At 40.0% G+C, this 24,332-nt stretch overlaps 1 protein-coding gene across 1 annotated transcript; it reads left to right on the top strand.

Annotated features, from left to right (window-relative positions):
• The first annotated feature begins 579 nt into the window (after window positions 1-579).
• On the top strand, window positions 580-14,444 carry CFAP97D2 (CFAP97 domain containing 2). Its single transcript, XM_064645598.1, has 3 exons — window positions 580-702; window positions 10,863-10,943; window positions 13,296-14,444. Exons 1-3 carry the CDS (start codon window positions 580-582, stop codon window positions 13,413-13,415), a joined length of 324 nt encoding a protein of 107 aa, XP_064501668.1. The 3' UTR covers window positions 13,416-14,444.
• The last annotated feature ends 9,888 nt before the right edge of the window (window positions 14,445-24,332 follow it).

Here is a 24,332-nt window from a genome sequence, read left to right as displayed (position 1 = left end):
ACCCAGAGGGAAGCCATTGGGATTACATTATTAACACCTACCCCAAAACACACATAAAGCAAACACTTCTCTGCTTCCGAGATATGTCCCAGTTTTGTGCTATAAGCAAGATCTATATGACAGATGCTATAAAGTTTACATTGACTTTGTGAGGCTTTGCATAATTCATCCACAACCAGCGCCACACAGCTATCCCACATGCTGCTGTTAACCTTGCATAGACTTTTCCATGTAGTCACGCGTTTACCGTGGGTCAGACCCTGTGGTCTTCCATTTGCTCAAATACCCCATTGAAGGCAATGCTGGAAGGTCAACTTGCAAATGCCACCCTCTCTCTGTGTGGTGAATAGCTCCCATTGAACCCACTGGGATTACTCATGTGTGTGAGTAACTACTAAAGAGAGCAAAAGGAGCAAAATCTGGTCCTCATTAGGGACTGCCAATTTGAAAAAAAAACTCCCTCAGTCAGTAGTACCACTCAGGCAGAGCAACTCTGCTGGTGAGAAGCTACCTAGGAAAGGCAATTGGGCACTCTAGTTTAGCATGTAATTCTTTAAAGCATCAGTTAATTATCCAGGCATGACTACACAGACGAACTCTCTCCCAGCACAGTTCATGAGCAAAGATAATCTTATACCACGAAACACAATTACCCAGATGGTTATTGGAGGTTTTGGGAATAGAAGCAATTTCTCTGATATGGTAGATTTAAAAAATAAAAGCTGAATTTAAAAATAAAAATCATACCACACTTGATTCCCAAGTATTTAATTACATATTATCATGGGTAACTACCAACAGGCTCCAATTATGAAATCTTATTTTATTGCTGTTGGAAACACATTTATAGCCACTATATAATGTAAAGATTTAAGTCAATATCTGAATAAACAGTCTGGAAAACACATAATTTGTACCCAGAGTTGGTTACTAGCATGATTATCATCTGCCACCTGCAGGAAATAGCTGTGATACCACAACTAAGTTCCACAGATGGAAGGTCTGGTTGCTCATGCAACAAGCAGAAATGTCAAATACACTCCTTGTACCCAGGGCCTTATTCCTCTTGCACCCTCTGGGAAAGTTTAATTTGCCGTGGGGTTATTGGTGTCCTTTCACAGAGAAGCAATAATGCGACTTTGTTTAAACAAACAGAAATTTAATTTGCTATTGAGAAAAATGTTATCTTCCTGTGTCTGACCAGAAGGCAAGGTATATGGCCTGGAACTAATGCACCTAGCTAATCCCATCACAGGCTGGCATAGCTGTCTTGCTACTCTGCACCATCCTCACAAAGGATTTCTTCCTCTATTAACATAGTCTAACATTGTCTTTGAGCCTCATTTGAAGAGATTGACCATTCTGACTTTATGGTGGCCCATAAAACCCTCAAGGAGAACAAAACCTGCCCATTCAAGACATCTGTTCTCACCAAAAAGAAAAGGACAGGGTTTGGACAAGGTATTCCTCAGAGAGCCAGAACCTTGTAATTTGCTCCCCTTGCCAGCAAACCAGAGTAGTAATGCAAATAAGCTGGAGAGTAAATCCAAAGGCAGCACTGCAAGACCAACTTTTCTCTCCCCCTTGTGTGGAACAGGGTGAATAGTAGCATGACATGCAGGTAAGACCAGCAGTTCTTGTCAGGGTGCTGGCTTATTGGATGTGACTGGTCGATCACGGGACTAATTGTATTGGTATGATTTTGCACTTGGCAGGTCTCCCCAGGCGAGGGGGGAGACTGAGGCAGGTGCCATAGATTAGAGATTCAGACTTTTTTTTTTCTCAAAATCAAACCCTGGAGCTTAAGCAACTGATTTTTGTATGCCTGACAGGTTTAGAACAACAGCCCAGGGTTAGTGTTTAGATAGTGATTTCATTCAGGGAAACAGTGCCTTTCTCTGCATATCTTTCAATTATTTCTGAGGTCAAAGGAGGAGAATAAAAAATGAAGATGGAGAATAAAAAACTAAGGAGAATAAAAAATGAAGTGATTTTTGGAAGGTTATCCAGATCTGTGGGATGGAGTGGAGAAAGAAAAAGAGAATACCCATATCAGGACCTAATAAAATTCTAATTAATTCCTCATTTTCTCCACTAACTTGTTTCAGCTATTATAAAGCAAACAGCTGTTTATAGCAGCAAGTAATATTAGCCCCGAAAAGCAACCTAAAAAATCTAAAACATTGAGCCACGCATTAGCAAGAATTAACATGGGCATCTACTACCACATGCCTCCTGTGGAGGGGAAGGGCCAGGCCTGCCTGAGGTGTCAGCGCTGGGCAGGAGCACCACATCCCACTGTAGTGTGCAGCATTTGCTGCAGGAATACTGACCACAGCCCATTCCCATGACACCAGTGCACCACCATGCACCCACCTACAAACACGCAGAAGAATGTATCTTTCAGCGTTTGATTTCAGTCAAAAGCCTTTGATGCTTCACGGTGCCTTTTCTGTTCTTACAAGGTAGCTGTGCTTCAGGCCCCTCAAGTTTTCTCCCCTCTGCTGCTCTTAGGAGGCTGACAGCTCTCTTACAGCAATATGGTCTATTGCCTACACTTAAGGGCAAGTGGTCCTTATTCCAGACACAAATTTAGCTGTGCCTCGTGCATACAAGTTGGCTGAGATTTGCTCCTGTAAAGCCTGGCAAGAGTCTGATGCAAAGAAAAGACTCACAACTAAAAAACCTGCCAGCCACAGAACCAGCAACACCCCTCCCCAGCCTGCCCGCAGACAGAAGTCTGACCCCTTCACTGCAGCCATTGCTGCAGTGATGTTTGTACCCAGGGGGAGCACGTGGCTGAACCAAAACACTCGCCTTGGAGCTTATGAGATTGCCAGGACAATTCACCCAGCCCTTTGTCCAGGACATGCTGGCCTCTGGCTATGGATCAGCTGTTCAGCAGCAAGAGCCTGCACCCCACAGTTGCCTTGTCCAGGGCCAAAAGTAGGATGAGGTTACCCAAAAAAGCACTCCCCTCCTCAAGCAAAGGTGGGGGACATGGCCCTGACCTTATCTCTGTGTACATACTCCATAGCACCCATGCAGTGAGACCAGTCTTCCTCAGAAAGCTCAGGACTGCTGCACAAGAAAACAGACTTCAGTGTAGGAACTCAGTCAATTGCTCAGTCCTGTGCTCTCTCCCTCTGTGCCCTCCTCCCACGTTAAACCACTGAGGGAAATTAGCTGTCAGCACTAGTCTACTTGGCATTTTTGCTGTTGATAAAGGAAATCGTGGATTTTACCAAACATGGTCCAAAGGATTTAAAATTGTGTATGTAGGTATAAACATATGTATAGATAAATAGACCTCTGTGTGACTATGGCAGTGTTTTTCCCTTCCTCTTCCTCTCTTTCCACCCCCTTTCCCTTCTCTCAGTTTCTCAGACAATAAGTGGGAAACAACCTTTTTTCTTTTCCCCAGCCAAAAATTAATTCTTGCTCAAAGCTTCCAGAAAGGGTCAAGTCTAAAGGAAGCATCTGGTAAATCTGTTTTTGTATTTCAGTGGGAGCCATAGCCCTCACGTCCCCTCCCCTTGCACCAGTCAGCACAACAAGCACTTGTGCCACTCTGGGAAGGGTTTGCTCTGCTGCACACGTGTGCACAAAGACACACTCAGTGTGACTTCAGGCAGCCCTTGGATGGAAGCAGTTAGGTATGCTGCATGCACAGACAGAGCAGATCCCTCTCATCCCGGCAGGGTTTCCAGTTGCTTTTTTTATCCCCCTGAGTACAGATGGACCCTTTTGGGTAGTTTGCTTGTGAGTTATATGATAAGGGGTTGTGCTTGCAGGGTCAAAGTCACAGCATTGGATCCTATCATGTAACATACTGAGCTGACCAAAAAAAAAAATATTGGCTTCTCTCAGCACATCCAGGGACATGCAATGAATGAAGGGAGACTGAGTCTGATCCTCAAACACATCCACAAGTGAGTCCAATCCTGTGATACAGTCTGTGCACATATTCAAAGTCAGTCAGGGTAAAACACTTCATAGAATAAAGCGAGAAATTGCCACAACTTTAAAATAGCCAGGAAAGCTCTCAACAACAACAACCACCACCACCACCACCACCACCACCACCAAAAAAAACCCACAAAAACAAACAAACAAAAACTCAAACAAAAAAACCCAAACAACCAACCCACAAACAAACAAAAAAAAGCAAAAAACCCCACAAAACAAAAAAACCCCAGGACTTACTTTCCTTTCATACATACAGAAAAGCTTTAAAGCCTTAGAAAATGTACACTCACCCTCTTGCTTTTCCTTACTAAATACAAAAAGTTCACAGCAAATGCAAAAACTGAAAGCAGCACTTCTGGTCAATGAGCAACAGTACCTCCAAAAATATGATCTGAATGGGGTGTGCAATGGCAGAATAATATTTTTTTTAACTTATTTTGTAACTGGGCAGTAAGCATGAGCAGTTGCTGTAGCTGACAGCTCATGAGCCAGCCCAAGTTCTGCTGGGAAAGACAGTGGGAGAGGAAAGGGCAGCGACTCGCTAACCTCCTTGCAACATAGTTCAAGGAGGAAGTAACTGAAGAATCAAATTCCTAGCAGCAATACCACCTGCAGAGTTTATAGCCCTATATATTGTATGAACTGGTTTGCTTAAAAACCAGACCAAAAGAACAGAGAGATTAAAAAACAAATCCAGAAACCTGTGAGAACCATAGGGTACTGAGATCTCAGCTGAGAAGCTCAGCACACTCCAAGATTACCCCCATCAAGGTAGCTGGTATTGACCACCTTGCTCTTATGCTGCAGAAAATACAATTCTCTCTGCTGTGTATGAAAGCTGAATGTATTTGTGTCTTGATACATAGTGGAAAATGAATTTTTTGCAAAAATACTCTTACGTTCATTATCTACTTTTTCATCTGTTCTCCAGCAAGTACCTTTTGCTATTAAGAAGTTACATGCAAGTCTTTCTGCACAGATCAGGGAAATTCCTATGGCTGTCACTTCATAAAATTGTATACAAAATAAAAATTTCGTAAGTATCTCCTTTATCTTGTAGAGGGAGTAGTTTGAGTCTACCAGTTTAAGGATAGTTCACAAGACTGCTTTGACTAAGCAGTGGAACACCACTCTAGAGAATCCCCTGCTGTAGCTATAAGTTTAGACTGTGAAATTAGAAGTAGAGGTAGGATCTGTTGTTCCTGTCTTCCAGCACCATCTTCTGACAGAAAGGACTTGCTGGACCTTAGGTAGCTCAACACAAAGACAGACAATGTTGAAACTATTGAGTTTTGCTTTATTTATCTCAAAATAATCCAAAACCCAGCAACAACAAAATCCCTGCCAGAACCCAGTTTAGAAGGAATGAATATACGGTACACAGTTTCTGAGAGTAGAAAGAGAATAGGCAACCACAGAGGAAGTTTAAAGCCACTTCCCTTCTGTCACAGACTTTAATTCAGAAGCAGCTGGAAAACCATTCCAGGTGATTTCAATTTCTTACAGGGCCATGTTTCCATCAATATAAGAGGCTAAGTTTTCCTTATGTTTTAAGGGCTTCATCACAATCAGTGAAAAGATAATGATAACAGTGCCCTTTGTATCAGTACATAACAATTCGTTACACATGTAGCATTCAAAAGACCAAGGCCAAGGCCCTGCCAAGCGTTTCTATGTGTTCAAGAGCAAAATATAATTGTATTATGTGCACGGTTAGATTTGATATATGTATTTGAAAAAATGCATTTCAACTCTGCACTCCTTATAATTTTACTGACATTCTCCATATCTTCCTGTTATATTAACAGAAAAGTAATAAGAACACAAACAGCTGAAAAAAACCACTCCATCATTTGCCTGAAAATAAGGGTATTTGCCTTACCACTCAAAATTAGTATGTATCAAGGCTTTAATTATGTATCTGCTTCTGTTTAAACACCATTTCACACCAACTGTAATAAAAATCACAAATCCCTATAATCAACCTAACTTCACTACTGAAACGCAAAAGTTTATCAAGATATGTTTCAAAAGACCACTGGCCCTGATTCTGTGTTGGGTAGTTGTTTGGTAGATGTGAGAGGTGTTGCTGCACCCATATGAAACACTGTGTAAGATCAACCTGCACAAACAGCCTTGTGGTAAAAAGGAATATTCCCTGGTCCATCCTTGTACAGAACCATTCTGGTTAGTGAATTTTGACAGTCTGCCAAGGGTTCCCTCCTTACTTCACAGTGCTTTTATATAATGTGCATTATTCTATCTGTTTTAAAAGACCTATGAAAGCTGCAAGCTGTAATTCAAGTCTTCTCCTTAGGAATTACAGACCTTGTTAAGACAACACATGAGCCAAAAGGAAAGTCCTTCAGCAGTCTGCCAGTTGCCAGAAACATCAAATTATCTGTGTCAGCTCAAAGTCAGCTTTTGAGGAGGCCAAGCCAATCTTGAACGAGCAGAAGCTCCCTTTCTATTTTTGGGTGGGCCCAAGAAAATATCTTTGCCTGTTCACTTTCCTACCAAACGTTGCCTACAAAGAATGAAAGCCAAGGTGGCCCTGCATGAGAATCAGTAGTCAACTTGGTAAGTAACTGGCTTTTGGAAGTCTGAGCTCTCTTTTGCAGTCAGCTGGCATGCAGATAAAGAAACGTGAAAAGGCTATTAAAACCCAGGACTATTTCAGTATGAACACATTTGCTCTGGCTTTTGAAAAGTGCATACTATCAATGAAAAAAATGTTTTAAAAAATTTATTACAGTGCAAAAGATGACACTGTGGGTTTGTTCAGGGCATTACTGAGGTGCGCCATGCAACTTAAGACTCAGCAAATATAGCCCATTATACAACCCTTTACATATTTGTATGAATTATTCATAGAATCATATGAATCATATAGAAGGGTTTGGGTTGGGAGAGACCTTAGAGATTGTCTAACTCCAACCCCCCTGCCATGGGCAGGGGCACCTTCCACTAGACCAAGTTGCTCAAAGCCCCATCCAACCTGGCCTTGGACACTGCCAGGGATGGGGCAGCCACAACTTCTCTGGGCAACCTGTTCCAGTGTCTTACTTCCCTAATAGTGAAAAATTTCTTCCATATATCTGATCTTATTAATGTCTTCCACTACTGTCTTTCCTTCACCAGTGTGAGGTAGGTCTGGCTAGTGAAGTATAACTGGTAATATATTTTATGTGTGAATAAAATACTCTTAGGAATGCTTTGCTATAACATTCAGCTCTTGTTTGCTGTTCGTTAAATGTACTGTTTGAAATGCTACCACCAGCTATTCATTCTTTTTCTGAGCAGCGATGCCATGACAACCCCCACGTGACCGGCTACAAGCATACCACAAGTCTCCAGGGCTTTGCTTTAGAAAAAACTCAGACTGGTATTACTCACACTCTATTTTTTTTTTTTTTTTAAAAAGCCCAGTTTCAGAGATGCTTTATTTTGTGCAAGATGTGTGGAGCCTACCATCAGTTCTACCCGTTGGCAACAAATGTCTTCAGCTAAAGTGGGACAGAGCAAAGTAGGAAGAACACAAGAAAAGGGTAGGTACAACTGTTTGATAAAGAGCAAGAGGCCTTCATGAAAGAATATGCTTACCCCAAAAGACAACTGCATCTCTCTATTCATTCTTAATACTGCTGTGAAAGCTACTGATCAGCAATTACATACAAGAGACATGTTTTAAGAATATCCATCAAATATAGGCATAACTTTTGTGTCCATTTAGCGTTATCATAATGATGTTCACCAAATTTAGAAGTGAAAAAGACTGAGTTAGTAATTTGCTCCAAATCAGTAATAATATAGGACTGTGCCCTCTTCAAATTCCATAATAATGAATACCAACAGTGATGATTCGCTGTATTGCTACCTTAGAAATATTGTATCACAATTAGCTTTAATACAAAGAAATAGTTCTTCATTATTTCCAGACTGGGTCTGTTTCATGAACTGTATAAAAATACTTTCCTTCCTTCCTTCCTTCCATTGTTCCCATAATTTGACTTGAAGGTGGAAAAAAGTTAATGATGAGGTAGAGAATTGAATTTGACATATTTTTCTAACTAAATTGACAATATTGAAATAAATACATAAATTTCTTTCTCTGTGAATTAACCTCAAGAGGCTCACTAATGTATATAAGCATGGCTATTTAAACAGTGACTCTTTTAAAGCAGGGAACTGATATTAGTGTAGCTGAAATACTCTCAGCGTCCCCTGTGCATCCCAAACTTCCTTTGTTCAGCATACAGAGCACTTCATATATGCATAAGGCATTCAGGGGCCAAGAATAGAGGTTAGAGATCAGCATGATATGTAGTGAAGAAATGTATTTACGGAGAACAAAATATTTCTCATGACTCAACTGTTCTTGGATTAAACACAACTGCTAATTTCTGAGTGCAAGCAAAGAGAAGGAGTAACTATCATGTTAGGCAAAGGATGGCTCAGAAAGTACAGAATTTTGTTCCTTATTACAGGCTTCTCACCAAGCAGCAACTAACAAGGTCTCCAATGGCCAAAGAGTGGCCTTTTCAAGTGCCCCTGTGTTGTCATGCTGAAGATCCTAAATTTCTATGCTGGTTGCCCAGGAATTTCACTGTGCCTTCTGCCAGCATGAACTCAGGCTTGCTGCAGTGAACAGCAGCTACCAGAGCAGAGGTACCTACAGCTGGGGTACCTGGGGCAAGCAGGGCAATTCACCAAGTTGTCCTGAATGACATAGCCCCCTGGAGCGCTGGCTTTTGCCCTGCCAAGAGAGACAGGAATTGTTCTGACAAAACATAAGGGTCTCTGCTTGATGATGTGAAGGCTTTGCATAGAAGGAGCTCACAAAAAAAGAAAAAGAACCAGAGCAAGAGAGAAAGGGCAAAAACAGGGAGCAAGGAAGAAAACAAGGTACACTTCCTGGAGAAGGCTAGTAAAAAGATGTTTAGGGATAAGTTATCATTTTCTCCGTGCTGGAAATGGACAAAATATGTCAGCATGTTTTTATGAACACAAGAGCAAATGCACCCAGTCTGAATAATTTCGCTATTTTCTTAATAGAAGAAAGAAACAGGGAAAAAAATTCAAAAGTTGCATCTCATGTCTGCAACATTCTGCATAAAATTAAATACAAAATGGTTCCAAAACCAACTGGAAAGTGCCACAAGAGACAAGGGTGGGCTTAAAAAATGCCAGGGTTTACTTTTCACATCTGTGCATATAAGAACAAGACACAAATTACAACAATTTCCAGAAAATGAAATTATGTTGAAATAAATTCCACAGAAGAAATCTGGTTTCTAAATCCACCTTTTCTTGTTTCAAATTTGAAACAGTTTTCATATCTATAAATTAAAATCACATTATAAATATCATATTTTGTTCTTCACACTTGTGATTTGTACTGACTGGGACAATAACAATCCTCTTTTACAAATTACATGTCTTCCTAAAGTTATTTTTAAAATAACTTAATAGCATGATAATTTAAAGCACCTGAAGAATCAGAGGACATAGCAGCAGCAGAAGCCAAAACCGTCAGAGATTTACCAAGTTTAGTTCTGCCATCCAGTAAAAATCAGCTACTTAACATGATGGGATCTAGAAAGGATTCAGATGAGTGCTGTCATCACTTCCTGAAATCAGCTGGAGTCAAGAGCAGTTGGCCCCTTCTGGGATCCCACCTTCTCTGAGATGATTACCACAAAAAAAGCAGCTGAATGTTTTCACAAGAAGCCAAGCAACTCAAGCCAATTTCAGACAAAGCTAGAAACTGCTAAACATTATTCCAGTCAATGCTGTAAATGATTTATTCTGTTCTAAAAGAAAGAAACCTGTCCTGGTAGTATGTACGACAATCTACTCTCAGGGATTCAAGCCTGGCCCTTGGCTCATCACAAAGCTGCTATGGAAACAGATGTGGAAAACTTGTGTTGCACTCAGGCACTGCTTTGGTCATGTCCTACACTGAGGGATTTGTGTTGGTGCTGTGCCTGCTGCCTTTACTTGTCAGTCTCTTATTTTTTAAAATAGCAAGTATTTGTCTCTTCTTTCCATGTCACTAAGTCTGCCTGAGTTGAAACAGTTCACGTAGGAGAGAGGGAGAATGTTTATCACATGTCCTTCATGACAAAAATCACAGTATCATTGTTTTAACTGATTCCAGTCTCACTTCCTGCAGAACCCCACTCTGAGAGAAAGTGGTCTCCATTCTAAATCCTGACTCCACTCCCTGTTGCCAGCTGTTCTTCCATGAGGTTTACATAGTCCAGCACAGCTCACAGATTATTCTTCTCCCTCATATGTTGCATGGCTATTTAGATCAGATGGAGATAAATATTGTTATGCCAGAACTACCAACTCCATTAGAATAATTAGATCCACAATGTGCTTTTGATGATTGTTCTAATGTGCTAACAAGAAGAGACCTGGGAATACTTTCAACACAAGAAGTCCTTTTCCAGTATTCTTACCGCTCCAGCAGCATCCTAAGTGTGCATCCCTCTGGAAGACCTGGCTTATTTTATAGTACCTAGTACTTTCTTACACTAGTCTTTTTATTTCTGCTGGAGGCCTAACAGAAACTGCCTGCCTTCTTTTAGACAGTCATTTCTGTATCGCAACATCAACATAACTGTAACCAGACTGTATGCATATTTACATTTTTCCAGCACAAAGGGGACTTTGCACCTCCAGCAGACTTTGGAACAACTGCCTTCAACATTTTTATTTTCCACTACTCTTCTTCTGGGCAAGTCTGGCTTTGCTGATACAATTAACATATGTTTAATAGTGTTACTGCTGGCTAACGAAACAAAACATGAGAATTGAAAGATTTTCCATAATGATATGCAAGGGTATTTCCAACAAAATGGAAAAACATTTAATTTCTGTTGCAGATCCAGACAGCAAAATCAATAGTGGACACAAGTGCCCCTGCAATATATGGCCACCTTCATCAGAATTTAGGGAAGCTGAAGGTGTAGTATCGGCTATCATGTCTCCCCTTAAAGGAAACAAAGAGACTACCAGATGGTCACAATTTCAGGGCTTTTTCTTTTCCTCGGTGCAGTGATTGTTGTGACAGGACTATCGGGATGCACGAATAGCACATTCTTGGCAACATTAAATAACTCACTTTAGGATTATTGATGAAATCAGAGTGCTTAACAAATGCTAAAGTGTTCAAATAGCCCCCTACAATGTACGTCTGCACAACCATGAAAAAACCCATTGCAAATAACAGGAATAGCACAATCATCAAGATACACACAGAGCAAAGAACTGAATAATAGGATGTTAACATATTCAAAGCACAAGAAATAACAATGGGTAGCCTTGACTGGCAGTTATCCTTTAAAATCTTACTGCTCCCAAGAGACAAATTTTTATTAAAGGATGAGAATGGAAAAGAAATTGTTAGCTAATTATCTCTGCTCACTAAAAGGAAAAAACAACAATTTAAAAAAAAAAACAAATGTGAGCGAAGTAGAAAATATGTGCAGCTAAACCCTGTCGAAGACTTAATTTCCAATGCAGTGCCCCTCAGGCAGTGGGAGCACAGCCCATATAAGGACTTTGGAATTAATTTCCTTAAAATTGTTTATCATCTCACTGTGTGACATAATCCCCAGGCACCTTAAAATCATTTCACTAGCAAAACAATTAATTTCTTCTTCATGCATAAAATCACATGCTATATTAGGATGTGGATTCGATTGCTGCTGTTAGTTTTTTTCCCATTACTGTAAAAATAGCACTGATTAGTTCCTTTGAAAATGAAACATTGCATAATCCCACACACAGAGGTTAACAACAAAAACACCGACAGGGACCCACTACTCTTAGGCATTCTCCTCTGAACCACAGGTTCTGATACCTGGAAGTGAGACCTGTTCTTTCTCATCCTCCTCCTTCCTATACTGCTACAGAAGGAGAGGAGAAAAAAAAAAGATGTTGCAATCTTCTGATAACCAGTTCTTCTTTACAGTCCTTCTCCTCAGCATTATTCAGACCCAGACGAGATGACTTAATGAACCAGTAGGTACCTTTATACTACAGTGTGACCAGCATCTGGCCTTTGGTTACAAAGCCCAGCAAACAAGGCAGATGCAATAGATTCCCTCTGGAAACCTGCTACTTAACATTAGCCACTCAAAACTGTCAAAGCTGGATAAGCAGGATTTTCTCTTCATTTTGTATAGGACTTGACATATCTTTGGAGTGCCTAGAATCAAATATGGGGGGAAAAAGCATGAGAAAGAAAAAGACTGAGTTAGTATGCTCAAAACAAGACTATTCCTTCAGTGATTCTGTTCCGAGAGCCTTTTAAGGACAAGATGTTAAAGTCCAGCTATGAAAAGTGTGCTTTCTCTGTTTTCCTCCACCCCGCCTCTCTCTGGTTATCTCCAATTCAGCCCTACTGGAAAAGGCATTATTTTTCCCTTCACCTCTCCCACATTCCTTCCCAGTCCCCACAAACACAGTTTTATCACAGATCTGTGTTCTTTGAAAAACAGTATGGTAACATTTTTTACAAATCAGACAATACCTCTGGATATCCAAAGAGTTTCTCTCTCTTCCACTGGACTACTTCAATTTTCATCCGCTTTTGACACAGTTAACTTTAGAGATTGAGATTATTACTATCTTCCATTTTGAAATCAAATTTAAAAAGATGTAAAATCACGCTAACAATGAAAAGAACTAGCTTATACTGCCTCATACATCTCTCTCCATTTGTTCATTACACTCAGTTGTTGTTTCCCTTCTTACACCAGCCTGCAACCCCTCCAGGACAAAAATGGCTTGAAATTTAATCCAAATATCACTGAAGTCAATGGAAAAATTACCATTTGATCCAAAGCCCACCAAAGATAATGGAGAAAGTTTCACTGACTCCACAAGAGTCTGGATATGTCCCATCATGTGCTTGTACACTGTCCATAATAGCTCTAGATTTTGATGAGAGCCTACGAAGGCTGCTGGAGACACAAATGATAATGATGGTTCTGGAAAATATGTTGACAAATAGAAATTCTGCTTACACTGATAAAATGCATTCACTAATCCTGGAGGCTGCTGCTGTGGTTGCAGGAAGGTGTTTCAGAGTCAAATTCATAGCATTGCAAAGGGCTTTCTCTCCCTATGTCACTGTGAAAAAGGTGAAAAAAAAGGTTCTCTCAACATTAGCACAGAGCTTTACCTGATCAGTGTCTGTCCCATTCTGAGTGGAGAAGGGGACACCCTGTTAGGTATCCATGATACATCACTGCTCCTTGTTATGACCTTGTAAAAACAGAAGCATTGCTTTATCCTTTCTCTACACAAAGCTGGAGGAATACAGACTTTCTGCCATTGAAAGAGACAACTGTTTGCTGCTGGAGATGTCCTGCATCATGAGAAAAAAGGGACAAATTGACAACAAAAATGACTATAAGGCCAAAAGGTAACATCAGCAGCACTATTTCTATGTAGTTATCAAGTTACCTTCCCAGTGACAAACATAGCTAAGGATCAACTGCTCTGTAAGGACACGTATTTGAAAGGCAGCCTAAGGTATAATCAACACTTCAGAAAGCTATTTTCTTGCCCTGTCACATGAAATCTGACACCAGGTCATTTTCCTCCTACCCTCTGCTGAAGAGAAGATGGCTTTAAATTAATTTTTCAGTCTAATAACTGATGGAATGAAAAAAAAAAAAAAGAGAGGGGGAACATTGCCCTACTTTAAGGAAATAATTGAAGCAAACCTGTTACGTCTCAGCAAAGCTGTTGATCCTGCTAAGTGAGTCATTGCTGCTGACTTTGCCAGTTGTTCCTACAGACACCACCGGAAAAAGGGAGACCCAAAGCTTTGAGATGAAATAAAACCAGAGCAAAAAATAGAATTAAAATGAAAAAAAAAAAAAGTGGAGCAGGAAGCAGGCAGAAGCAAAAATTTTATTTAATGCTCAAAGGAGACCAAATAAAACATGCCTCCGTCACTGGAGTGAACCATCCTACATATTTTTGATTCAGGAGGAAATTCACATCCCAAACAGGGCACGGCAAAACAGTCAACAACAGGGACAGGTTTTGAAGTGAAGAGAATGGTTTGTATAGCTCAGGTGGTAATTGTTATCGCCTGTGATTCATTTACAGACAGACTACTTCATGACAGACTGACTGCTCATCAGATCCTAAAGTGTCTCCAGACAGCAAAATGCTGATCAGGTGCAAGTGACCTAGGTAGAACTCACTATACATCACTGTCATGAATATTTGCACAGTTCCTTTATCTGAAGCAGAGTTGGTCATGGCCACATCATGCAAATCCACATCATAGCACTTATGGTTTGTCACTAGTGAATAATACCCTGATCAGTGCAGGTATCAGCAAGCATCCACTGCCAAAGGTGTGATTCCACATGATATAGAAGGAGCAGAGTATCCTCCCTCTCTCCCTTCACAATTCAAGTGGCAAACTCCTGTTGTTTTCCTTGGATCAACTCTGGTGTTCACCAAACCTCTCCATTAGCTAGTTAAACTTGAAACAGCAGCAGAAAAGTAACCCAGCAAAACCAAATGAACCTGGATGGTTTTTCTGCCACTTTCTGAAAAGTCATGTATTTCAGGGCTGTTGCAAGGGGTAGAGAAGACCATACAGCTGAGAGTAGTGGGGAGAAGAGCAGGGGAAGGAAAAGAGCAAGACTTTTCCTTTTTTGGTGGCAGGAGACTGCTGAGGTCAACTCAGCTGCCTGGGAGATTGCAGTCTAAGAACTCACAGAACATTTCCAAGGCTTATCTCCATTATCTTCATGCTTACCAACTCGGTGTGTCATGTTTGTACACAAAAGAAGTGTGTAAACCAAGGTAACTGAAGTCGATGGTTAAACATCTCAGACATTAGCCATCCCCTCACCCACAGTATTGCACTACTGCAATTCCAAGACTGGAGGGTTGGCATTAATCTAAGAAAAAACTATAGCATTGTTCCTTTCGTAAAATGTACCGAAACTCCATATAGGCAGGGCTGTGTTTGGAAGATACTGAACAAAGTCTATCATCTTAAGAAGGACAAAAAGGTTGGGTTGCAAGGGCTGGTTAATGCACATCAAAGAGGAGCAAGTCCCTGTAGGGGACATATAAAACCTCAGGCAAATTTCCCCCGGCATAAGATTGACAAATATTTCACATTTTGGGTTCCCAGGCATGGGAACACAAACAAGTGTGAAGAATTTTGACTCTGCTTATATGGTTTCCCCCACTAGTTTAATTGAAGAAAAATGAAAGCAGGAGCTGAAGAAAGTGAATTAGGAGAACTGAGCCAATCTGGATAGAATTACAAAGTCCCAGCCTCCGTATCAAGTTCAGCGATGGCATGAGGATTGGCAACAAGCTGAAAAATACATGGCCAACATTGCGAGATATCCTTGTGGGCGGTGTAAATCACAGAGCTGAAAGGTAGCCCTGAGCTTCTGTTCTTTTCTGCCTGGTTATTTCTGGATCGGAACTGCTCATAGAGCGCGTTTCGCTGTGCTTTTGCGCTGAGGATTAACTGCATGTGGCAGCCAGCCACACAATTAACAGCCTTTCATTTATACAGCCACTCTTATCAAATGAATCCCAGAGCGCTCTTCAGACTTTATTAGGTGATTTGTAACTGCTGTAGTTTCTACGGTCAGACTGTGCACCGTGGAGAGATGGCGCTCTCAGAAATAATCTAAAAATAATGTAAAAAACCAGAAGCAATGGCTTACTGGTTCCCTGAGAGAAACAGCTTGACACTGCAGCAACATTTAAGGTGACCAAAAGGGCATATGCATTGGTGGCTTCAAAATCTACACTGGGAAAATAACCAGCTTCTTATTTTTATTAGTAACAGATGTAAAGAAAATCAACAACAATATGGCTATAAGAGGCTTTAGCAAGCTTTCCCAGAGAAAGAAAGAAAATTGACTGTATTTAGCTTTTCCATGTCCATCTAGCAGGCTTTGAGCCCTCTAACTCAGAAATTCCCAAATTTCCTCCCACAGAAACCAGAGAGGACCTGCAGCACTGCCCACCAAGCAGAGAACCGACATCAGCTCTGCCTTTACCCATCCTCCCTATTGCCTCGGACTGCCAGGCCTCTGTGGTCATCTGTCTTGATTCTGGAGGTATGTCCTCTGCCGTGTGAGTCTGATTCAATATATTTGGGTATGGCTTATACTCACTATCTATACATTCACCATATTCACTACCCTACCCATTACCTCTAGCCTGAGGCCACTGAAATAAATCTTTTTGAAGCATGTAGTTTCTGAACTTAACGTAGAAGGATTTTCAAAGGTGTAGCTCATCCAAATTTGCCCGAGTCTTTGGAGGACAGTAAATGACATTTTTTCTATCCCAGGACTAGCCTTTTTCCAAGTCTTTGGTCACAGTTCTAATTCCAGAGAACTTTCTCAGGAAAGGCAAAGCACTCAAAAGAAAGAGCAACTGCAAACAAGAAACTACCTCAACCTCTCCCCAATTTCTGTCTGGAGACAATTATTGAATACAGCTATATAATTTTTACTAAATCTTCTCAAAACTCTTCAGTCAAAGGCAGAAAGCAGGAATAGAAAGCTTCAACCCAAACAGTTAAGACTTGCAACTGAAAGAGAAGGTTCTATAGTGGAAAATATTAGTCAGCTTTAGGTCCTGTGGAGGAAACATTACAAACCAAATTATATAAAATGATATAAAAAATAGTAAGGTTGTAAAGCCAGGTGCTTCACAGTTAGAAAGTACCAAAATTATGGAAAAGTAAATACATCCTGCAGCCTTCCCCACATCAACTGTCAAGTCTGTTCTGTAATTAACAGGTACTAGAATAGCTGTTAAGTAATCACTAAAAACCACCTTTTTCCTCCCACCATTTCAGAAATGGGTGATCCGTGTTGAAGGACATTTGTCTTTTGACAAATAAACAAACCTGATGGAGATGCCTGCTGCAAATTTCATCATCAGAGGAAATCCAGCAAAGTTACAGCTGAAAATAGTGTTAGAGGAAGTATTTGGCAAGATCTGCAATAACTTGTGCTACTGGGTGATCCCTGTATGCTTTCATAGTTCACCTGACACCAGTTCATGGTCAAACTTCAATTTAAGGACAAGCCATACTACTTCTTATAAAGTGTTTTGCTATTCTCCCCCTGTTGCAATTTAAAGCTTTTTACTAGTCATATGCGATAACAGTAGGAAAAAGTGAGAATCTTTTTTATATAAGGACATTCTTTACCAATCTCAACTGAAGAAATGATTTATCTGAACCAGCCTTTCCACTGGCCTGACTGATGTAAATTGCTTTGACTCCAGTGGCTCAAGCAGTTTTCATGAATGAAAGAAAAGGAGAATTCTCTTTCTTTCCTCCTGAAGAGGACAGCAGTAATATCACCAGCAAGCACTTGTCACCTTTCTTAGCTAACCGAGTTCTGGTGCCAAGAGAATAATCCTAAAAATAAGTCATAGAAGGCTAGTAAATCAAGGCAGTGACAGGTTCTTTATATATTTATATTGATTTCTCTTTTCTGTCAGGAAGAACAATTTAAAAACCAAACATCTAAATGAGACAGGAAAAAAGAGAAAAGCAGATGAAACAAGAACATGTGAAAAGCAAGATGAAGGAAAAAGAAAGAGATCACGTTCACCATGGAAAGTGAAAAAACAACTAGACCAAGACAGAATTCCAGAAATAGCATTATTCCAGTAATCTCCTCGAAGTAGCAAAGAATTTTTACTCCCTCTTGGATAATAATGGTGTTTGGAAATTTTACTGTCCTCAGCCTTCTGCTTTGCCCTTATTCTGAAAGTCACTCTTTTCCTGGCATAGTGGACCAGCAGAACAGGGGTTGCAAGGACATTTTGTGATTGCAACCCTATGCATCAGCATACTTTGATTTCCATAGTTTGAGTTAAAATACTGCTGTTCCTATGCAGACTATAACTTCTAACATTGAAAAAATGAACTTCTGAGAGTGGTAACCTTTCCAGCTATGCAGCTAAACTACACAAAAGTTGTAAGCAGAACTCCAGAATTAGCTGTGCTGCCTGGAACAATCAGGTGGAAGGACCCACATAGTTCAGGATATTAGGGGGTTAAGTATTCTCTAAGAGTGTAGATATTAAAGACACTGTGTTCAGTACAGTGCAAAAAACATGAAGAAAAATGACATAAAAGCCATTTCCCTTACAACAGAACTCCTTTGAGATTATAACAGCTAGCAAAGAAGGAGCCTAGCTGGGAAAAGGACTGTAAACAAGCAACTGTAGCATAACTAATTGATCTGATTGTGATTCAGGCTTTTTTTTCCACATGACAATTTTCAGCTGAGTATCCAAGGTCTCTCCAGCCAGAACCCAGTTGGCTGACAATAAATACTTCAGAATGAGGTTTTGGAAAATCTTCAGAGGCTCTGAAGCCCCTGAGCCACTTGCTATGAATGAGGGAGGTCTCTTTGGTAGACCAACACCCTCCCACTACAGCAACACTGCCTTCTTTACTCATGATTTTATGCAATTTTTGTGTCGGTCACAGTAATTGCATTCACAGAGTAAAAATACTGAAAATACATAAAATTTGTTTCTAGTTTCCTTTTTAATAGGATTTAGCAGCTTGAAACAAGGAGAAACAGCATCACGTGACTGATCGACTCTCTGCGTGTTATAATCTACCACTCTGTTACCCCACCATTTATCTACAGTTCAGGGAACAGACATTTGTGTTCTGAAGTACATATTCTGTATTTCTTATTTTTAATTACACTTCTTCAAAAGAAAATGTGTATTAAAACCACAAATTGATCTTAGCAGAGCCAAGCAGGGTAGTAGCAGTTCTCTCAGAAGGGTCATCAATCACAACCAAGCATTGACCCAGTGTTAGCTCTTGTTTTATCTGATGTAGAATTTCATCTGCAATCATGTTGGAGGCTGCCAACTTTCCAAGCAGACACCCCATCAATAATTATTTACTTTATGGCACTTGGAAATGCTTTCTAAGATATTTTGTCCTTTCTCATTTGCAATATGGATCAGTAAATAACGTTTGAAGTGCTAATGATGAAAACTTATTTTCTGAAGCACAGAAACTCTAAAATACAAGACTGTTACCTTATAGTACTGAACTGAGAGTAGAAATAACAGCTACTATAACTAGCACCTTCCAGTACTTCAGTGACTCTACCATACAACTGCAAACTGCTGGCTTCAGAAAATTCACAGTTTCTCGGGGCAGGATCCCCAAACCCACTGTGCTAGAGAGGAAATGTCACCATACCTAAGTGCCTGGGTCAAGAAGTAAAAAGGATTCTTGTTTACCCAAAGCAGTAGTGGGACTGGTCCGATGTGCTGTGGCAACATACATCCTAGAGTGTATTGAGTATGTCCAGATCCAGTGTAGAGAGATGACCGCCATGCAGTGATCAGGCACAGGCCTCCATGGGTGGACAGAGGTCATCTCAAGCCACCAGCCGTGATGGGAGAGTGCCAGGACAGACAAACTCAGCTTCTGTTGTGCGCCTGTGTTACAGCAATCACAGTGGGCAAGCACACATCAGCTGTTTCCTTCAACAGTAGCTTGTTTCTAAAAGAAAGATTACAAACCCTTTAAACAAGAGCCAAAAAGTGACTTAATTAACCAAAACTTCCCTTACTATCAGAACGAAGATGCCAACTTGGCTTAATAGCAATTCTATTTTTGAATGAAAATGTCCTATGCCCTTATGGCTGAAGTCAAACACCCTGGAAGTCCCCTGCTTCATGTGGTTCTGAGTTGGATCATTAGGGCACTCTTTAAGGGGCCAGCTATCCTTAACAAGTTATATCATTGAACCCAACAAAATTCTTGTTTCCTTTTCTTCTTTGAAAGCTTAAAACTGAGATAATAATAACCTAAAATATTTTACCAAATACCACTTGCTTTATAATTAATTAGAAATCTTAATCTCTTCAACTCCCTGGCTCCAAAGTTAAAACACTTTGCTACTGAAGCACTGGTATCATTACAAACTAAATACTTCAAACAAAAGAGAACTAAAGTACCACTATAAAAAAAAAAAAAAGAATGTTAAGAGTTACAGGAAATGTTAATCTGAGGGTCAAGTTCTGCTTTTATTTTCACTATTGTAAATCCAGGCTAGCAGCCTTATCTTTGCTGCAATTGCTGTGATTATGATAACCTTACAGTAAGAAACCATGTCAAAAAAATCCTCATTAATTCATTTTGAATTTTTAAAGATGAGTGGGCTGAGCTTAACTACCAGTTTACTGCCATGGGAAACAAGAAGTCACTCTCACCCTTTAATCTTAATCCTAGTGCTCTTCTTCCATTCTATTTGTTTTATGCTTGTGCTCTCTAAACCCTGAGCAAGGTCAGCTCCAGGATAAAAAACATTTTTTTTTTTTTTAGAAAGGAGAATAGTTTTCCAGTGGGCTAACGAGTTGAATCAGTTCATTGAAGATGAATTTAAGACTATGCAGGGAAGGAAGGAAGAAGTAAAGCTGCATATGCCTTTGGTAAAGTAGAAAACAGTTTACTCACTGCCTGGTACCAAAGTAACTCTCAAGAGAAACACATGAAGTCTGAAAAAATGGTTGCAACTCAATAATCCATGTTGGTTACCATGGAAAAATCATGAATATAGACACAATCGGGAGTCGTCCAAATTAGGAATGACTAATCTGGTATTTACACACACCACCCTTTTAACTGGACAAACACCAATTATCACTGTATTGATTTTATTACTTCTTTATATTTACACAATAAAAGGAATATTACTTAAATATTCCCAATTTGTAAATTTTTTTTTAACATGGAGTTTTTACGATTTCAGTATAAAACTATTCACCTGGATTTCCAGGCCCTGAGTTTAAGCAAGAATAATGAGCTGAAACTATATTGCCTGCAGTTTAAAAAAATTGAATCAGGCCTTCCGAAAAGTGTTGCACTTGTATTATTGCATTAAAAGTTGTGAAAGTGAAATCTGAATTGCAAATCTTTTTTTCCTTTGCTCTTATGAAGTTAAGAAACCTTCTTTTGAAAGGTTTTTATTTGACGCAGCAGCAGAAACATGAATAAAATAAAAAAAATAGAAAAAAGAGAGATACTAAAACAGTTGTAATAAAACTGTATCAGTGAGAATCTTTCACATTAGATATTGGGAAAAAATTCTTATTGTGAGGGTAGTGACTCATTGGAACAGGTTACCCAGAGAAGCTGTGGATGCACCATCCCTGGAAGTGTTTAAGGCCAAGCTGGATGGAAATCTGAGCAACTTGGTCTCATGGACGGTGTCCCTCTCCGCGGCAGGAGGGTTGAAACTAGATGATCTTTAAGGTCCCTTCCACCCAAACCATGTTATGATTCTATGATCTTTGTTTCTAATTCTATGATCTTTGTTCTTTCCCAGTACTCATGTTTGACTCTCATTTCTAACTTCACTAAAGTCAAACGCTCTATGTTTTAAATTGTTCCTAAAAATAAATGGCAATGTTTGTTTAGGAAGGGATGTAGGATGTGTACGAACACATTTAACTTGTATGTGTTTAAAAACTAAATCAGCACAAAAGAAGAGCAAAGAAATCAGCAGTGTCATGCAGCAACGACTGGAGGTTACAAGGACAGAGTACAGCCCGATGGTTTGTTTAAATCTGTGGTTTATGCTGTTAATCTGTCCCTTCAGTATTAAAATAGTTTCATCCCCCCATACACCCTGCTGCGAAGGATGGAAACACTACCTTCACCATAGCGATGAGGAACTCTGACATAAAGTTTACTGTCACATTAGTCAGAGGGTCATATTTGCACCTGACTGTATTGTCACCTTCAGCATTTCAGGACAAGCCAACTATGCCACAAAAACAAATCAGCTCAGGTGTAAGAATTTAAACTCTTCTCTTAACAGTAATTCCACAGTCCCTAGCCACTTCCGCAATTTCAAGCACATTTACCTAAGACTGTACATAGATAACCACAGAGTTCAAGGTCCAGGTTCTCAAGTAAGTGAGAGGCTGGTGCCCAAAATATCGTGTGGGGATGTCACTTCCTTGCCAACAAGAGGTCCAGTTATTCTTTTGCTATTCTACAGATGAAAAGCCACAGTCTGAACAAACACACGAGCCTCAATGTGTGGAAGCACTAGAGTTTGTTGGGCTACAGGAAGACACTGAATAACTTGTCATCCTGAAGTACTGTTACAGCTCTCCAATTTAAAAGCTAATTTCTACTGGGATTTTGTGAACAGTAACTATAAAACCATACCTGGGGGAAGATAAGGCACATCAGGAGAAAGAATATCCCCAGGGTAGGAAAGAAAGAGCCTACAGGAAGGAAGATGGAGACATGCTGGTTGCTGTGCTACTGTGTCAGAGGGGCAGGTAATGAAAAGCTTCCGTGCTTGCTGTTGTTCCAGCTCCCATACATAGTTTCTAGCTGAAGCAGCCAAAACAGAGTTAAATGAGGAAGGAAAACTGGAATGGAATATCCTGGTCACCTCCACATCCGGCATCATCCTCTGTTCCCTTGTTAACCAAATATAACCCAGATTTATTTCACTGTCATGTTTTCTTTTGAATTAGCAGATTCTTTTTTTTTTTTTTTAATTAAAGGAAACCTTTCTAAAGCTGTAGGAAAACATACAATCTCAAGAACAAGGGTAATGATTACAGCCTTTTTATGTGTATGTAAAAGTGATATATTACCACCTCCTAGCAATTCACTTGTCTGAAAAAAAGAACAAAAAGGAGGTAATAGCACAAAAACCATAGGGAAGTAATAATTTTCTTATAAATATATATTTAAATAATGCTGAAATATTTCTTCAGCCTACAGAAGCTTGACATTTACACACATTGTCAAAGGAATAGAAGAAAATTCTTTGGTAAGAAGAAAGATGCAACTTGTGAAGTGAATCAAAGCTACCTTTCTGCAGTGTTTTCTTTTAACATTTTTTAAGACTGCTAAGAATCTGACAAAAGGAATCCAGACCCAAAGGAGAAAGATTTTTTGCTCTTTCTTACCAATTTCATTGTTGACCATGACCAGTGGAAAATTAATTTTGCATTCTGCATCAACCAGCAAATTTTGAGTCTCATTTCAATTTTAAAACTCATAGTTTTCTTCATGAATTAAGTATGACATCTAGTAATACAATCACTACAGTAAGGCTGGAATTTTAGTTCCTATAATACACTGATTAAACTCTGCCCCGAGGAGTTTCAGTTTTCAGCATGACAAAGGTTGCTTTGATTATCTCACGTCTGCATTATCTATGTATAAGGGCTTAAGTACAGTGCCACGATTTGGAAGGCATGTGGAATCGTGCCTGTCATATATAATCTACACACATACGCACAAATTAAAGCCCATTGAGCTGGATTCCCTGGTGCCTTCCTGGAGCTCAGCTGGCATAGCTGCACTAAAAATTGGTCCCATTCTCAGGAGACAATAATTTCTTTCCTCTGCCTTCCCCCCCATCCTCCAGCTGTCCCTCCTGGGGCTACTTGCTGCTTCATTTGTGCACTCCCAGCACTTTGTTGTGGGGACTACAGCCCTCAAATTGCTCCTGCCACTTCATTAATACTGTCAGAAACAGAAGCATTTGCTGAACTGCATAATATTGATAATTGGTTTAATTTGGTCTCATTGTCAGAATTCTTTGCCACAGAAGCATGCAGGGCAAACCTGGCCAAGCTCTCTTAACAGCCTACATGGCACAAGTTTTATTTCACTTCTAGGCTCCTTAGCTTGAAGCTTAGCACAAATTAGAATACATACTAACAGGTTACAGTTCAAGAAAACACAGAATTAACCAGGCATAGCTAGCATATCCCAGAGGACAACACACCTTGGATTTTGGGCTATCTGGTACACAGCAAATGGAGTGCAGCTGTAGCTTGAACACACTGACATGAACACCTGTGAAAACACAGTATGAAAGACAAGCAAAGTGGGTATAAACCCTCAGGAAATACTAGTCACCCACTCGTCAGAGGCCCTGCAGCTTTTCTACTTTCTGTGTTTCGCAGCAGTTCAATCTCTCCTTTGCTACATAGGTTAGTACAGCCCTGAAAGCAAGTTTCTTGTGTGAAGTTAAAGTGCAAATTACTTCATTTTTGCTGCTGCTTGGATTTCTGAACTGTGTTTTGCTGTACTGATACATCCTGTATCACAATTCTAGAACATATTAGCAGCCGTTAGCTAAAGCATTTCAGTATCACAGCTACATCCTAGGCTAGACAAAATGTGACTGATAGATTAAACAACATGAAAAGACACATAGGTTGGAAGACACACGATAAGGATACAGACCACCTGACTGGTTCAAATTCATCGTTGATGCAGATATACATGGAGGCAGCCCTCT

Source organism: Pseudopipra pipra, chromosome 2 (genome assembly GCF_036250125.1).
Source record: "Pseudopipra pipra isolate bDixPip1 chromosome 2, bDixPip1.hap1, whole genome shotgun sequence".
NCBI lineage: Eukaryota > Metazoa > Chordata > Aves > Passeriformes > Pipridae > Pseudopipra > Pseudopipra pipra.
The sequence above is the reverse complement of the archived record's forward strand: the minus strand, read 5'-3'. Positions and strand labels throughout refer to the sequence as shown.

Coding starts and splice junctions, on each gene's coding strand:
- CFAP97D2 (XM_064645598.1), top strand. CDS start 580: ATGACTACACAGACGAACTCTCTCCCAGCACAGTTCATGAGCAAAGAT. Junction 703..10,862: donor GAAGCAATTTCTCTGATATG/GTAGATTTAAAA, acceptor TTTCTGTTGCAG/ATCCAGACAGCAAAATCAAT. Junction 10,944..13,295: donor AGAATTTAGGGAAGCTGAAG/GTGTAGTATCGG, acceptor CTCTACACAAAG/CTGGAGGAATACAGACTTTC.